The sequence below is a fragment of the Elephantulus edwardii genome, unplaced genomic scaffold (genome assembly GCF_000299155.1).
Source record: "Elephantulus edwardii isolate Elephantulus edwardi_28Jun2011 unplaced genomic scaffold, EleEdw1.0 scaffold00125, whole genome shotgun sequence".
In the NCBI taxonomy this organism is placed as follows: Eukaryota; Metazoa; Chordata; class Mammalia; order Macroscelidea; family Macroscelididae; genus Elephantulus; species Elephantulus edwardii.
Window position 1 is genome coordinate 5,510,672 of NW_006399875.1, and position 17,961 is coordinate 5,528,632.

At 50.3% G+C, this 17,961-nt stretch overlaps 1 protein-coding gene across 1 annotated transcript; it reads right to left on the minus strand.

Moving 5' to 3' along the window:
- Window positions 1-11,198: 11,198 nt before the first annotated feature.
- On the minus strand, window positions 11,199-17,506 carry NDUFS6 (NADH dehydrogenase (ubiquinone) Fe-S protein 6, 13kDa (NADH-coenzyme Q reductase)). Its single transcript, XM_006893177.1, has 3 exons — window positions 17,378-17,506; window positions 11,781-11,834; window positions 11,199-11,237 (listed from the first exon to the last, which is right to left on the minus strand). The coding sequence occupies exons 1-3, from the start codon at window positions 17,504-17,506 to the stop codon at window positions 11,199-11,201; spliced, it is 222 nt and encodes a 73-aa protein (XP_006893239.1).
- Between the last annotated feature and the right edge of the window lie 455 nt (window positions 17,507-17,961).

Consider the following 17,961-nt stretch of genomic DNA (forward strand, 5'->3'; position numbering starts at 1 on the left):
TCTGCTTGGATGTTGGTTATGTCTCTTTAGGGTATATTCCCAGTAGTGGAATTGCTGGGTCAAATGGTATCTCTATTTGCAACTTTTTGAGAAAGCACCACACCACTTTCCACAGTGGTTGCACCATTTTACACTCCCACCAACAGTGAATAAGGGTTCCAGTTTTCCCGCAACCTCACCAGCATTTGTTGCTTGCTGTTTTATTAAATTTTGCTATTCTGACTGGGGTGAGATGATATCTCAGAGTTGTTCTGATTTGCATCTCTCTTAGAGCTAGTGATTTTGAACATTTTTTCAAGTGCTTGTTGGCCACCTGAATGTCTTCTTTGGTGAAGTTTCTGTTCATAACCTGTGCCCATTTTTCAATTGGATTATTTACCTTTACCTTGTTGTGGTGAGCCTTTCACTCTTAAAGCATTCCCTGTGTATCAGCATGATATTTTACATACCTTACCAGAGTTACACATCTCAGTAAACCCAAACATAAACATGCTGATCTAAGAGTAAGCATGGATTGAACTGTGTAAAGTCCAGGCCCTGCACTCGTGGATGTGACGCTGTTTAGAAATAAGGGTTACTTCTTTTGTCAAGTTACTGAAGGCCTATCAGAGTAGAGTGGATGGTAAAGCTGGACATTTCTGAGTTATGGAAACGCCAGAATAAACACGAACAGATGTGGAGCAATGTAAAAGGATGCCAAGGGTCACTCACACACACTAGACACTGGGAGACTCAGCAGGGACCTGAGGGGGCTTCCAGCCTCCAGGACTGCAAGTCAAGTCCCACCGGGGTACTTCTGTTACTGCAGCACTTGAAACTGAGACACTGGTTTTAGCTCTATCTTTTGTCACAATGACATGTTTGAAGCAGAGCCACCCCCACCTGCCCCCACTCTCCATCTGGGAGTGTCTGCTCCACCCCACAGGTGGGCTCAGGGATGCCGTGCTCTCCCTCCTCTCCCTGAAGATGCTGACTGTGTGGACTCTGTCCTGTTTAACACTACTGCTTTCCCTGAGAGAGGCTGTAACCATGGAGTGTCCGGCTCCTTGCCACTGTCTCCCCAACTCACACCCACTGCCAGTTCCTGCATCAACTAGGAGTCAAGCTGCTGCCCTCCTGCCCCTACTCCACACTCCTGCCCAACACTCATATTCTGCAGCATTTCCATCTACCCGTGTGTCCATGTCCTCCGGGATCCCAGTAAAAGCCCTGAATTATACTAGAGCACAAATGGTCTCAACTAGGACCAGTAGCGGCTTCTGGCTGGTTCCTGTAGCCTTCGGACACAGCCATCACCAGCATCAACCAGTGTGTGCCTCTCAGCAGAAGGACACAGCATCCTTTACATAACACAAACCTACAGACCAACGAAGAACAGAGTCAGATAGGAGGATATGTGAAAAAGGTAAAGGGATGCAGCGAAGGCGGCTGTGGAGCAGATAAGCATCAAAGTAAGTGGGGTGGAGGACACAGAAGTAGAGAGGAGGGAGAGGCAGGAATGGGAATTTACAGACTAAAAGCAACAGCCATGAAACAAAGAACTTAATTGGACTCTGAGTAAAAAACACACAAATCATATGATTTTAAGCCAGTAAAGAAAGTTTACTAAACTAAAGCTATTTCTAATTGCTTCACACACATGTGAAAATTGGACAGCAAATAAGTAAGACCAAATGCTGTTGAAGAATACTGACTGACTATTCATCCCATGGACTGCCAACAGAAAAACCCCAAATCTGTCTTGGAAAACATGCAGTCAGAATCTCCTCAGAATCCAAGATGGTTGAGACTCTATCTTACATAATCTGGGCACACTGTCAGGGGGGACAGTCCTTGCAAAAGCTTATCACAACTGGAAGGGTGATTAGCAAGGGAGGAAGAGCTTCAGCCAGACAGACTGACAGAGTGATTGCACAACTATGAAGAGGGTACAGGGCCAGGCACGGTTTTGATTGGTGGCACTCGGGGGCAGCTGCAGTTCATAGCTGATCTGATGCCAGCAGGGTTCAGAACTATGAGCCGTAGTCAACTCAACAGCACAGAACAACAACAGACCACCAGCGAGCTTTGGTGGCCTACTGGTTAAGAAGCTGTGCTGCAATCCTGAAGGGACCCAGTTCGAATCTGCCAGCAACTCCATGACGGTAGATATGTAACTCTGATTCAGTTGCTAGTTCATTTAAAAGGAAGACTGCTTTTCTATCATAGAACATGGTATTGCTGTCAACTCACACTTCCAATTCAAAGACAGTTCTTAAAAAATTTCCTTCAAAATGGCTTGGGGTTGGTGGAGGCTGGGGATGCTTGCAGATGCAATAAGCCTGGTCACATAGATAATGATTTCATTTGGTACCTGCTGAAGTTCCATGTCTACGTAAGGGGTAGAGAGGTCATGATACTACCCTCTTACATGGTGTGTTCTCAAAAAGTAATTCAAACATCCTGCTTGGTGGGGGAGGAGCTAGGAGACAATCGGTGGTCGTACCCAACTTAGTAATAAAGCAGCCAAGGAGGGGGCCTCGTGACAGGAACTTCAATCTCAAGGAGACAGTGCGGGAAGGAAACGGAGCTGGGTTTCTTCCTGGACAAGATGAAGGGCCCGAGGCAGCCTGGCCCATTAGGTGTGCTCACACGCCTTCCTCTCACAGTTCCCACCATGCTGAATCTGACGAACGGCCCTTTGTGATCAGATGGAACCAGGCCCAGTGCTTCGGCAAGGCTCGGAAAACAAAGCACAGGCAGCCACGTCTTTAGGGGTGCAGAGAAGCACTATCGACCTCGGTTAATTATGTCCCTAAAGGCGGCCGACTCTGACAGACAGAACACAGCCCGGCGTCCCTGTGTCCTTCACGCTCATCAGCCAGCGCCGACAGCAGCATCCACACAGCGACAGCTAAGGCGGGCGCTCACCACGACCGAGGCCCAGCACCCCGGCAACCTTCGGGAAAGTTCTGTCGGCTGGTGACGCCTGTGTGCTGGAGCTCCTCTCCGAGTTCTAGATGTGGGAGCATGGGGCGGTACCTGGACGTACAGCTACACTGGACAAAGGCTCGGGCACTGTCGGATCACCCCACCTTTGTTTTACACGCTCCTTTCAACACTATGCATTTGCTGACAGCCTGCTGCTCACTCTCACTGCATGACGGTGTGGGGTTCACCTTGGCTGCAGACACAGCGGCTAGCCATACAAATGAACCCTTATGGTTTAAATAACAGCGTCCTCACGAGTGACAAACCCGCAGGCCCCTGTCACACAGTTAGAAGGATCCGGCCCCCTCCTTGTGGGCAGGGCATCTGACGCCTTGACACTTGTGACTGGCACGGGGCTGCCCTGCTGTCAAGGCACCGTCCAGCTGAGGGGCAGCCGTGACCCCAGCATTATTAACGTCTGGTTCCCAAACCTCCTTCAACTGTGCTCTGAAACCAAGCTCTCAGCTTCGAGTCTATGAGAAAAGTTCAGTGCCCTCTCTACCGGCTGCTCTCACACACAGGAGGATGGGCAGAGGAGAAAGGGCAGCAGGGGTCTGGGGGCACAAACCCCCGCTTAGTCTCTCACACGCTTTCCTTCAGCTGTAAACAATGGCCTTTCAAGCATATAACATAGCAGACACTCTACCCACTCAACTATTATGTCGCCAGCATAAAAATCCTTTTATTTACCTCTTGATAAACTTTCTGGACCATAAAATATGTAGCCTTAAATTCATTTATCCGGAAGCTATTGTATTTTTTAACTCCTTAAAGCACTAAAGAGCTGGGGTGTCACTTCGAGGGGTAAGGTGCACCCAACCCAAGGGTGCTCTGGTGGCTGGGTGGTAAGGAGCTGAGCTGCCAACCCAAAGGTATGTAATTCAAATCCACCAGGTGCTTCATGAGAGAAAGAATGACAACCTCCTCTCGTCTGATGTACAGCCTCTGAAAACCCACTGGAGGGTCAGCTCTGAGTCGGTTCCGACTGGACAGTACCTAACAACAATCCAAGCCAGGCTATTTTCACATATGCATGTGAAAGCTGGACAAAGAATAAGGAGGACCAAAGGACAATGGGTGCTTCTGGACTGCAGATGTTGAACAACACTGAATATACACCAAGAGTCAGGAGCACAATCTGTTATGGACAGAGTGAAGCCAAAATGCTTCTCAGAAGCAAGGATGGCAGGTCTGTGTGTCACATTTTGGGCATGCTGGCAGAGGGGTCAGTCTCTGGAGAGGGACACTGTGCTTGGAAGGGGGCTAGTGACCAACAGGAAGGCTTTCAACCTGGCAACATGGCCCAGTGGCCGCAGCAGTGGGCTCAGGCACCGAGTGGCTGTGAGGACGATGCAGGATTGGGCAGGGCTTTGTTGGGGTGTACCGGGGTCGCTGTGAGAGCCAATTCCACAGCACCTGACAGCAACAATCTGGGGAGCAGCAGGTCCTACTGGGCTGTGCTTCCCTCCCTCACGTCAGCTGCAGGGAAAGCTATAAACATAAATAAACAAATGATCCTTAAAAGAATGCCCAAACCAGCCTAAGTAGGCAGGACCTCCCCAGCAGAATAAGCAGTGTTCTGTACTGGCATCACCTACTGGACTGTGCAAGTTTACAAACAAAAAAAAGCCCTCGCTCCAATATTTAGTATACCAGAAGTTTTCACGTTCATAACCACACACATGCTTAGCCAAAACACAGAGGGAAAGTAACTTTTCACATGAACGAATGGGTACAGAACAAACCAGAAACCATCTCAGGGTAGCTGAGCTGCCGGCACTGACTGCCTGGTGGGGTGAGGGCTCCGCAATTAATCTCCAGGTGCTTATTAAGAGCGAGTAGTAAATCACAACATAGATAATCCCGAGCTACCCTGAGAGAGGCAACTACTGGACCAAGCACAGTGCTCGTTGATAAATCTCTGCTGACCCCAGGGGTCTGGGAGTTGTGAAATCTTCATGTGGATCCTGGCAAGATTCCTCTCTCCCACCATGATCCTATAGCCCCAGCCTCCTGAAACGAGTAAACAAGATTCTCTTCACTCAACAACTTTCTTTTACACAGAGACTTCTGGCACCCAAGGTCCCATGTGAGATTCGAGAGGGGAGTGCACGGTGACTCAACAGTAGGGGCATGACTGGAGGCAGATCACACCCCTGTCCCCCCGCTGCTTGCTGCCCACATCCCTGTCCCCCAGCCACTCGCCGCCCACACCCGTCCCCCAGCCACTTGCTGCCCACACCCGTCCCCCAGCTACTCGCTGCCCGCACCCCTGTCCCCCAGCCGCTCGTCACTCGCACCTCTGTCCCCTGGCCACTCGCTGCACGCACCCGTCCTCCAGCCACTCACCGCCCGCACCGCTGTCCCTCGGCCACTCGCTGCCCGCACTCCTGTCCCTCGGCTGCTCGCTGCCTGCACTCCTGTCCCCCAGCCACCCACACCCCTGTCCCTCGGCTGCTTGCCGCCTGCACCCCAGTCCCCCAGCCACTCGTTGCCCGCACCCCTGTCCTCCGGCCGCTTGCCGCCCACACCCCTGTCCCCCAGCCACTCGCCGCCCACACCCCTGTCCCCCAGCCACTCGCCGCCCACCGCCCGCGCTCCTGTCCCCTGGCTGCTCGCTGTCCCAGCAGCTCCTCCAAGCTGCACAAAGCACGGATGTCCATGAAGACGGCTTCTGAGCGTATATGGGCAGCGTTCTGCTGCTCAAGTCTGTACCCCTTCTCACCGCCCAATCCTCAGGAAAGGCACCACGGGTTGTGAGGCACAGGGGAAGCCCTGCACACTCAGGGGGTGAGGACCCCAAGTCCCGCTTGCCCCTCAGCAGAGGTGCTGACCTGCTGGCTTATCTGAAGCCCCAGCACTCTGCTCCCACACACTGGAAGGACTGGCAGGACTTTGAGTGACAGCTCTCAGACTCCTGTGTCAGCAGAGTGTGGTCTGAGTGCCATGGAACCAGAGCTGTGGCCCAGACCAGACTGGTGGCCCTCTGGGCTCATAGTGCTGCTCGTGGCCAGCCACCCTGGCCAGCTAGTCACCTGGCCACCTGGTCTTTGGGCTCTTTCACACACACTCTCTGCCTGTGTGTGTGTGTGTGTGTGTGTGTGTGTGTGCACGTGCTCACATGCAAACTGGAGCATGTGACAGCACTAGTGTCAGATCCAGCAGGGGACCTCCAAGCAGGGACAGAAGCAACCTGTCAGTGGCTTTAGAAGCACCTTGCACAGCTGTGCACGTATGCAGACCACCACGGTCATCCTCTCTGCAAAGCCGTGGATCCAGACACAACTTGTCACTCCCCCCAACGCCGGGTACAGGAACTGTACAGCTACACAGTCATGTGTAAAACCCCACTGCTGATGCTTCGATCCCGACTCAGTCAGCGCAGGGGAACGGCCCATAGCGTTTCCAAGGCTGTGACTGTGGACACATACTGCCTCATCTTCCTCCCGTAATGTGGCTGAGGCATTCCCACGCCAATCTTTCAGTCATCAGCCGAGTGCTCACCTGTCCGTGCCACCAGGGATCCCAAGACAGCACTGAAGGCATCACTGTGAACTGGGTACTGTTCTTCCAGCTGGGTGCCCACCTACGATGCCCTCAAAGTGGTCCCAGAGTGCTGCTCTCTCCAAGACCTTCCAGAAGTTTGGGGGCCTGGTGAAGACACCCCCCCAGCACACACGTCCTCTCTAGGAAAGACCTCGACTAGGTCTGGAGTCCCCAGGTGAGTGTGTGGTATGCCACACTGGTCAGCAGCGAGCTGGAGTCCGGCGGCCTCACAGTGTGTCACAGCCAGTGAGCAGTTAGCACTGGCCCCTCCTGTCCTGCAGTTAAGTTTAAATTCTCAGTATTTTAAAACAGAAATGTGATTCCAAGCTCTGGGCTAAAGAACAGGCAAACTACAGTTCCTACCTCTACAACAGTAAGATGGCCATCTAGACATGTGTGATACTGAAAAGAGAGAGACACAGAGGCTGGGGCGCTGGGCTTGTGTCCTAGAGTCACAGCCAGGACATAGTTGGGAGCAGCCGGCCAGAGAGCTCACAGGGACAACGTGGCCAGGACCCTCACTCACTCACCTTCTAAAGGAACAGAGCTGGGAGCAGCCAACTGGAGCGCCCACAGGACAGTGTGGCCAGCACCCTCACTCAGTCACTCACCCACTCACTCACTGACCTTCTAACAGAAGAGAGCTGGGAGCAGCCAGCTGGAGTGCTCACGGGACAGTGTGGTCAGCACTCTCACTCACTGACCTTCTAACAGGACAGAGCTGGGAGCAGCCGGCTGGAGAGCTCACAGGGAAATAACATGTCCAGTACCCTCACTCACTCACCCTGAGTCCCACTGACCTCAGATAGGACAGAGCTGGGAGCAGCCGGCTGGAGAGCTCACAGGGAAACAGTGTGGCCAGCACCTACACTCACTCACCTTATAACAGGACAGAGCTGGGAGCAGACGGCTGAAGTCCTCACAGGGACAGTGTGGCTGGTACCCTGACTCACTCCCCCTCTGTGAGTCTCACTGACTTCTGAGGACAGAGTGAGAACATCCGGCCAGAGTGATCACAGGGTAACAGTGTGGCCAGCACCCTCACTCACTCACTGTGCGTCCCACTGGCACAGTGTAGTGACAAGGGTTTATTGTTCAAAACAACTTCCTAGCCATTGACCTTGACTTTGCCACATGGATAAGTGGGATCAAGGAAATAGGGTGTGCTCGTCTATCCACAGAGGGACTGACGAGTCACGCCATTAAATTGAGCAGATTCAGTAGGTGAAATGTGGGAATCCAAACACAGACAAGGAAGCAGCAAAGCAATGCAGTGCATGTCCTTTCAGGCCAGGGATGTCTACATCCCCCAGACCTTCAGGAGCAGCAGCAGCTGCAGCAGAGAACCAGAGTCTCGACGTGAGGCAGAGCTGGCCGAGAACTGCTTCCCCACGGAGCCAGAGCGAGGAGCCTTCCTTCAAGTTTGCTGGAGGACCGAGGGGAAGGCGCCTAACTGGCAGGACTGAGAGATCTTTCTAACAACAGCCAAAAGTCCCAGGGCTGAAGGGCCTGTGGGCACGCTTCAGAAGTTGTGCTGACCAAGAAACTGTTCCTGTTGTCATCCTAAGTCGTAACCAGTGAACCTTTCTAATGAACCCAGTAACTGTCCACTTCTGTGAGGTCCACATAGCTATTGCAATGGATTTCGGACTCAGAAAGGCAGCAGGACTGGTACTGGCATTAGTACAAATAGTTGTGGGAGCATGGGGACAAGCCTGAAGACTTGGAAATTGGGTTGATGTTGTGGATGGGAACAGATCCCTCCTGTGGAGTTATCAGAGGTCTGACTCGGCGGACTCTACACACGGACAGGACAGAGCTGAGAACAGCTGACCAGAGGGCTCAGGGGAAACACAATGACTTGTTCACCCTCTGAGAGTCCAGTGACCTCTGGGAGGACAGACAGGAGCAGCCAGTCAACAGTGCTCACAAGGAGACACACTTATAGGCCAGAACCCTCAATTATTCACCCTCACATGCCAGCAGAAAATCCGGTTTTGTTTTTCTTTTAAACTCCTCCCCACTCTCCTTGCTAAGTCGTTCTGAGCCAGAGGCCACAGGAAGCATTTTAACAGAAGCACTTACCACAGGGGCCCAAGCACTTATGACAAAGGAGCAGGTGAGGCGTGGTCGGGCACCCGGGAGGATCTCTAGGTGAGGTTTGCCTGGGCACAGGGGAAGATCTCTAGGTGAGGTATGGCCGGGCACCCAGGAGCGTCTCTCAGAGACACCAGCCAGCTGACAATGGCTCACTCCAGGCCACTCATATCTCCATATCGGAGCTGCCAGCTCTTTGCAAACCAGCGACCCATTAGGAGACCTCACTGGGAGATGTGAAGCATGACCAGAAGCAAAGGGCAGTCAGCACAATGAAGAAGTGTCCCATGTCCAGTGTCATTTGGTGCGAGCGGTACAAGGCTGGGGCAGGATGGAGAAACCTTAAAAAAGCCACTATCACTAGAAATGGACTAACAGGTGAGGGAGATGAGGAAGGCCCACACCAAGGCTTTAACGGATAATGTACACAGTACCTCAGTCAGTGTTTAACAAGTTCACAGAAATTATTCTAACAGCATCCAATTTAGGGAAGGGATTTTCAAGGGAATTAAATTTGTTGCAATTCAAGCTCAAGGCCATCAGTCTGCCAGGTCCATATTTTCATTATACAATGGGCATATTCCCCACACTTGGTACCCTGTCCCAGAACACAGGCTTCCACCACAAAGAGGACCATATATCCACCACACATGTCACCTGGTACCAGAACACAGGCTTCTATCACAGAGCAAATCCACTGCACACCCCTGTCTGCACTAGAAACAGGCTTCCACCACACAGAGGATCATATCTACTACACACTCCTCCCTATATCAAAACACAGGCTTCTACCACACAGAGAATCAAATCTACTACTATATCAAAACACAAGCTTCTACCACACAGAGAACCAAATCCACTACATACCCCTCCCTGAACTAGGACACAGGCTTCTACTACACAGAGGATCAAATCCACACACCTCTCCCTATATCAAAACACAGGCTTCCACCACAGACCAAACTCACTACATATCCCTCCTGTACTAGAACAGGCTTCTACTACATAGAAGACTATAACCACCACCCTGTACCAGAACACAGGCTTCTACCACAGATGAAATCCAGCACACACATGACCCCGTACAGCACCACCCAACAGAGAGAAACAAATTGCACCAGGCATACCATCCTGTACCAGTACACAGGCTTCTACTACACAGAGGATCTCTCCACCACACTCCACCCTGTACCAGAACACCACGTCCAGAAGCTTCCATTCCACCAGAGAAAACAGCACAGAGCATCCTCCATCAGACCACCAGGTCCACAGACGTCCACTACACAGAGGGGCAGTCACACGGCACAAGGTCCTCACAGGGACGGAAACCAGCACGCACCACCCTGTGCCACGCCAGCACTGAACCTGAGTAAGCAGAGCTCAGAGACACAAGAGGAAAGAGCAGCCACTGCAATGATCTGTGCAACCAGAGGGTGAATACAGTCCACAGGCACAGGTGAGGATGAGCACATGGATAAGCTGAGGACGGGGGGCTGAGGACGACTGCAAGGGACTGTGGAGGAGAGGAACGCGGAGAAATGTCTGACCAAGGAGGGGAGCCTGGGTGGCAATGTCCTCAGAGCTGTACCGTCAACCCAAAGGCATCAACTCTCCTCTCACTGGCCTCAGAACCCAATGGGGTGGGGTCGGGGTGGGGGTCACTATCGGTCAAAACCAACTTGACGGCAATGAGTTTTAAGATGAAATGCTCTCCCCAGCAACAATACCAATGTTCAACAGGGCAGCAAACAACAAATGCTGGTGGGCTATTATAGAGAGATTGGAACTCGTATTCACTGCTGGTGGGAGTGTAAAATGGTATAACCACTATGGAAGGCAGTATGGTGCTTTCTCAGAAAGATGGAAATAGAAATACCATTTGACCCAGCAATTTCACTACCGGGAATACACCCTAAAGAAACCAGAGCTGCCACCCAAACAGATGTATGCACACCCATGTTTACTGCTGTGTTATTATAATAGCAAAAAAATGGAAGCAACCCAAATGCCCATCAACAAATGAATGGATAGAGAAGCTGTGGTACAGTCAACCAACAGAATACTACGCAGCACTGAAAAACAAGGAACTAACAAAATACTACACAATATCTGTGAAACTGGAGAACATTATGCTGAGTGAAATATCTCTGTCACAAAAGGACAAATACTGCACAACACCACTATTATAAAACAGGACTGCCATGGAGGTTGGGGGGAAACTGGGAAAAGAGGGGATAAGAAATGAACACTGCACTGGACCAGATGAAGGAAAGAACTGTTTAAAAGGAATATATGGTTAAGCATTATTTGTATAAAAACAGTCCAGAATAAGAGGTACATAGTAGAGCATACTTGAGGTAGCTGGGGAGGAAACTGTATAACAATGAATGAATGTTTTCCACTCAAAATGAGTGAACTGGGGTGTAGGGGGAAAAAATGTACAAAAATAAATGAGTAAAATCCAACTTTTCTGCAAACTTTCATTAAAATCACAATAAAAAAAGAAAAAGATATATAAAAGGTATGGAGAAAGGACATTAAAAAAAGGATGAAATGTTCTTAGGACTAAGTGGGGTTGGAGCTGGTTAGCCCTCGGAGAGGAAGCGGGAATGAGAATTCAGAGCCTGAGAGAAAGGAGGCAGAGGGAGAGCAGCTGGGTGAGAAGCAAGCTGCTTTGAGAATCGCAGTCGCAGTACTCTTTCTCTGCCCAGTGGGGACACCTGAGTTGGTGTTCGGACTGAATAATGTGTCAGAGTTAAGACTTGCTCAGAGAAGAAGTCATGTACCATATTCAGCTATGTCAGTGCAAGTCCTAATTTATTTGGTGACAATTAAGAAATACTCAAAAAGACTTTTTAAAAAAATTGATAGGATTTTACTCAGAGAGTCTCAGAGGAATAAAGCACAGATATGAAAGATCATTCCCATTGATACACAAATCAGAAATACACTTACGAAAGGCTATGCTGCTGCACACTTCAAGGGAGGGGGAGAGAACCTCCACTCAAAAGTACATTCAAAAGTCAGAAGGCACAGATTCTGAAGTTCTAAAGCCATCACAAGATGGGGAAATGTCTTTAAATACAGACTCTTCCATACCGACTGTCACTTCCTGTTAGTTATGTAAAGTCTAATAAAAGACTACCTGTTGTTTATTAGACACTCACCTCTTTCTGACGACCCACAAACCGGATTTGCCTATAATCTTCAGCATCATAAACCTAAAAAGAAGAAAAGCCCATCCGTTAATGTCACAGCTTAATTCAGAACGAGATTACTACTTATTAGTTGCATCTGTAGGAAGATGTTCTTTTTAACACTTGGGCCACTGCTGATTAGTCTAACACACGAGGGAGCCACACAATAGGGAATTACTGTCCGCACACTGTCTAACATGACAAATCATCTGGATTGGAAGGAAGCAAGCCAGGCTCGCATGAAGAAAGAATCTGGGGGAGGTGGAGTGAAAGAGCTAAGGAAAGAGACACTCAAGCACAGGCGGGCCATGTCCATCTTCTTCCACACAGGTCACATAGTGCTTCTCCCACTGAGCGGAGTAAGTGCCCTTTCAGCAATGTACATCCCTTACTTGGCTTGGTTTACCACTATAGTAGCACACAGTTTGAGGATTTTAGACTACAACAAATCCTCCAGTTATGAAAATTTGAAGAGGGTGAAATCAAGTTTCTCCTTGCAGGCTAGGATTTTGAAGCTCCATCTCACATACTTTGGGCACATGGCCAGGAGAGACCAGTCCTTGGAGAAAGACATCATGTTTGGAAGGGTGAAGGGACAGCACAGAAGAGGAAGACCCCAGGTGAGATGGACTGACACAGTAACTGGGGCAATGGGAATTGGTGTGTCAGAGTCAGTGAAACAGGCTCAAGACCAGGCAGGCTACAGAACTGTTGTTCATAGGATTGCTATGAGTCGCAGTTAACAATAAACCCCAGTAAGCTTGAACTGACTCACAGCTGACCTCCTGCAGATTTTCAGAGGCAGTAACTCGCATGGGAGTAACCTGCTCATCTTTCTCCTGAAGGGCAGCTGGTGGACTTAAAGTGCCTGCCTTTGAGTTGACAGTGGAACTCTTTACCACTAAGGCACCAGAGCTCCTGAGACAATACAATAATTGAAGTAAAAATAACTAAATTTGTAGATACATACTGTGCACAGTAGTTGGTAAATACTCAAGATAAACTTAATAACCCATTGCTGAGTCAATTCTAATACACGATGATGTCATCAGACAAAACTGGCCCACAGGATCCTTGGATGCCCATGAGCTTCCCCAAGAGGCTTGCAGTCTTCATTCCACACCTGGCGACTGCAGGCACCTGTACGCTCTGCTCTGCTGCAGGAGTCACTCTCCCTGCCCAAGTGCCATTTTTAACTGGTGCCATCTTGATCAGGTCACAACGTCCTCGGTCTCTGTCCTGACCCCACCCAGCCCTGCCTGATGAAGACCCATCCTCAGATGCCCACCAGCTTCCCTGAGCAGCTTTGCAACCTTGATACAGATGCAACCGGCAACTGTAGCCACCTCTACACTGACAACACCAACACTCAGGATCCAGCTAAGACACTGCCCTCTCCAGGGAAATCATCCTGGTTCCCCAGCTGTGTGCCTTAACTGGAAGGCCCCAGCAACAAGCATCCATAGGAATATGGTCTTGGAGCAGAACAGAGATAAGGTCCTTGTTGTAAAACGTCATAGTGGTGAAGAGTCATAGAACCAGGTTGGACCACTCCACAAAGGACGGTTACAGACTTCAGGACAGAGGGCTGCAGTCAGAAAACAACAAGCCTTCCACCCTAGAGAACTTAACTGTGGGACAAGAGTGGCAGGACCAGAGGCAGCTGTCTGCCCCTCACCCCCATCCAGCAAGCTTTGCTCCAGGAACAGAGAGGAGGGACCACATGCAGGATGCGATGCCCTCCCCTTCCTCACTGGGGTTTGGAGCTCCCCCCCAAAAGCAAGTCCTCCTGTGAGCCCAGAGACCACAGAGAGAAAGGCAGGCAGGGTTAGCTACCCTCCCCTTTTTGGGAGCAGTGAGCTCCCCAGTCAAGTAGACAGACCAAGGACCTGTTACGGCACTGGTACAGCAACAGACACACAGGTCAATAGAACAGAACTGTGAATCCAGAAATCGGCTCGTCACCTATAGTCAACTGATCTACGACAAGGAGATGAAATCAGTTAAGAGGGGAATGACAGTCTCTTTAACAAATGGTGCTGGCAAAATTGGAAAACCATCTGCAGAAAACTAAAGCAAGATCCATACCTCACACCTTACACAAAAATCAATTCAAGGTGGATCAGGGACCTAGAAGTAAAACAAAAGACTATAAAATTTATCAGATAAAACCTAGGAACAACTCTAGAAACTCTATTCCACAGCATGAACAGTCTTCCAAGTATAATGAAAAACCTGCAACCAGCAGAGAATAAAAAAGATGAATGAGACTTTCTAAGAATCAAATTTCTATGTACATCAAAAAACTTCTCCAACAGGGTAAAAAGGAAAAAACAAGACTGGGAAAAAATATTTAGCAATCATTATGTGCCGCCGAGTTGCTTGCGACTCATAGCGACCCTGTGTACAACAGCCGTAAACTCTGCTCTATCCTGTCCTGTGTCAATCGCACTGTCTCCAACACACCCACCCTGATTACCCCAATCACTGAATCAATCCACTTCATAGAGGGTCTTCCTCTCTTTGTGCTGTCCCTCCACCCTACCAAGCATGATGTCCCTCTCCACGGACCTGTCCCTCCTTAGAACATGTCCAAAGTATGTCAGATGAAGCCTCAGAATCCTTGCCTCCAAGGAGCAGCCTGGTTTAACCCTCTCCAGGGTGACTCTGTTAAAGAACTTATATCTAAAATTTATAGACAGCAAAAAGGTAAACAACCCAATCACAAAATGAGCACTAGATATGAACACTTTGCCAAAAAAGACATTCAGATGGCAAACAAACACATCAAGAAATGTTCAAAATCCCTAGCTCTCAGAGATACAAATGAAAACAACTATTAGGTATCATCTCACCCCAGCAACAAGAACAAAGTTCAACAAATGGTAGTGATGTTGTGAAAAGGTTGGAACTCTTATTCACTGCTGGTGGAAATGTACAATGGAAGAGCCACTATGGAAAGCAGTCCGGTGCCTTCTCAAAAATTTGAATATAAGGAAGCTCTGGTGGCCTAGTGGCAAGAAGCTGCACAACAATCTCAAAAGTACATGGTTCATATCCAGCAGATGCTCTGCTGGAGAAGGAGAGACAATCTCCTCCTGTGGCAGTCAGATCCGATTTGAAGGTACACAACAAGAAAAAGAAAAAAATTAGATATAGAAATACTATCCTGAATACCTGGGAACATACTCTAAGAAACAAGAGCCATGACTCAAACAGATGTGTGCAAACCCATGTTTACTACTGCATTAGTCACAATAACAAAGAGATGGAACCAACTCAAGTACCCATCAATGAGTGAACAGAAACACTACAGTACATTCACATAACGGAATATTACGCAGGAATGAAAAACAATAAACTTGTAAAACATTACACAACAGGAGGGAGCCTGGAGGACATCATGCTAAATGAAATATCTCAGTCACAAAAGGACAAGCACTGCATAACACTGCTGTTATACTATAGGACAGACACTGGGGAGGGGAGGGTTGGGGAAAGAATGAGAAAAGAGTGGATAGCAAATGAACACTGCATTAGAACAGATGAGGGGAAGAACTGTCCAAAAGGAATATATGATTAGGCTTTATATGCATGACAACAACCTGGAACAAGGAAATGTATTGCAGTGTTGGGGGTGAGGGGGTAAGAAAATGTTCAACAATGAGGAAAAAAAAAAATTTAAAAAACTTGTCCCAGGGAGCTCTGGTGGCCTAGTGGCAAGAAGCTGCACTGCAATCTCAGAGGTACGCAGTTCGCAATTCGAATCCACCAGGTGCTCTGCCGGAGAAGGAGGGACAATCTCCTCCAGTACCAGTCAGATTCCATTTGACTGTACACACACACACACACACACACACACACACACACACACACATTTTTAAAAAACCCCAAAACCAAAACACTTGTCCCATACGTTTCCAAGGAGTTCCACTGCAAAGTAATTCTTTAAAGTGTCAAAGCCCAAAAGTGCCACTATGAAGACTGAGATGTATCAGATCCAAGGCACAGCATTATCAATTGTCTCATACACATCCAAAAATGAGACAAGAGCATAGAATTACTGCCTATGGATTGAGGCGTTGGGGATTAGTGGTGGATATGCTATTGAGTGTAGAAGTGTATACAGAGGGCTCCTTCATGTGCAACGATGAATGAAGGAAAATCCAACTTTTCTGTAAACATTTGTTAAAAAAAAAAAATAATAATTAAAAAAAATATCCTGGCTGGAGAGTCTTCACCTCATATACTTTGGGCCCGCCTTCAGGAGGGAAGGACACCATGTGAGGTACAGGACAGGGTCACAGACAAAAGGAAAGCTCAGCGAAGAGTGACCAGCCCAGCAGAGATTGTGAGGAAGCTGCAGGATCAGGTAGCCTTTCCTGCTACTGACGTGGGCTGCTGTGAGCTGGACCTCCAGGGCACTAACCGAGAGTCTTCACGGAAGCAGATGACCACAGCTTGTTGGTAAACTGACCCTGCAACCTTTTGCTTAAGGACTGCATCACCAGGGCTCCTTCCGGCCACAGGAGAACAGGCCTGATCTTAGATTTCAGAGTAAAGCCAGAAAATGAGAGCAGTCAGTGAACAAACGTGAGTCACGTCCCAGTCCCTGTGAAGGTGGGGGTGCTCCGTGAATGGGGTCAAAGGCTGTGTCCTGTGGGTGCGCGCGCACTCCAACAAGAGGCCGACCTAGAGATGGACCTGAGAGCTGGACCATCAGCGAGGAGGGGGGAAGAATGGACGCCTCTGAGCTGCGGGGCTGGGGAGGAGTACTGACCACCCCGTGAGCTGTCAACAGAATAAAACATCCCGTCCTGGGCAAAGGGCGGCCGCGTGTTCTTCAGAGGCAAAGCTGTTCTAACTTGATCTCACCTACGCTGTGAGCAGGGGCCTGCTGCGTGGGGGTGCAGAGGGAACCCACCCACAGTTGACCCTCTGGGGGGTTTTCAGCGGCTGTAAATCGCGCGGGAGGAGGAGACTGCCCCTCCTCTCCGTCCTTCTCCCGCGGAGCAGCTGGTGGATTCGAACCGCGCGCCTTTGGGACTGCAGCGCGTCAGGGATCGTGCTTGGAGAGCGACATCGTGCTGGGCAGTGGGGTAGGGAGGGTCAGCGGGAGACACACAGGCTGGAGGGACACGATGCATGGCTGCAGCCACGGGCTACAGGAGCAGGGCAGTGGAGGATGGGTCATCGCGCCGACTGCAAGCACCGAACGCTGGGCCCAACCCCCCAAAGCCCTGCGGCGGTCAGTGTCAGGGGACCCCCGTCTCTGGACAGCATGTATGTCCTCTCCGGGTCCCCAGGGCCAGCTCCCCGGTCACGCAGGGCCGAGGCAGCACTGTTCGAGGGTCCAGGGCGCAGGGCAGAGCCAGGACCCGCACTCGTCCGGCTGCCCAATGTCCTGCAAAGCCTGGGCACCTCGTCCGGCCGGGCAGGGGCCGCTTCCTCTGCTCGGCTTTTCGGGGAACAGGGGACGCGCAGTGGCGGGGAAGGCAGCCCGGTTCGCACCAGATCCGGGGATCCCGACGGAAAAGGCGTCCCTCGGCCCCCCACCCCGGTGTTACCTGGCCCGTGTGTGTGATCTTCTCCCCCGTCGGAGACGTCCGCACGCCAAAGCACCTGGCGGCCTGGGGCAAGTGCAGCGCGGCCCCGCGGCTCAGGAAGAGCCGGCAGAAGGTCACCGCCGCCGCCATCTTGCGCGCTGACCCCTGACCCCGCGCACGGCGGGGCGGTGCCGGCGCATGCGCACAGCTGACGTGAGCCCGGCACTCGGGATTTTTTTCTCCCTGGGCGGCCGGCGCGGGGTAGGGTGGGAAGCTCTCCCGTATGGTCAACGTGGAGGGTGGATGTAGCACAGCAGACGAGGACTGTGTCCACTGCAGAGCTCTTAGCGGCAAGGGAGGAAAGTAATGACAAGTGGAAGTCAGTTCACAGACTAAGGAGCGACTGATTCAAGCCCCGATCGTTTAAGTGACTTGCTATCTGCCCATGGTTTTTGCAATCACTTGTTATGCATCAGAGAGTTGGACAATGACTAGGGAGGATAGAAGGAGAATTGACGCCTCTGAGCTGTGGTGCTGGAGAAGAGTATTGAATGTACCATGGACTGCCAAGAAAACAAATAGATTCATCCTAGAGAGGGTTAAAC

Excerpts from the sequence above, each read along its gene's own strand:
- NDUFS6 (XM_006893177.1), bottom strand. The coding sequence starts at position 17,506 with ATGGCGGCGGCGGTGACCTTCTGCCGGCTCTTCCTGAGCCGCGGGGCC. Across the intron at positions 11,835-17,377 it reads AGATCACACACACGGGCCAG|GTTTATGATGCTGAAGATTA; the intron begins GTAACACCGGGG and ends TCTTCTTTTTAG. Across the intron at positions 11,238-11,780 it reads TTGTGGGTCGTCAGAAAGAG|GCTCTGAATTCTCATTCCCG; the intron begins GTGAGTGTCTAA and ends CCTTTCTCTCAG.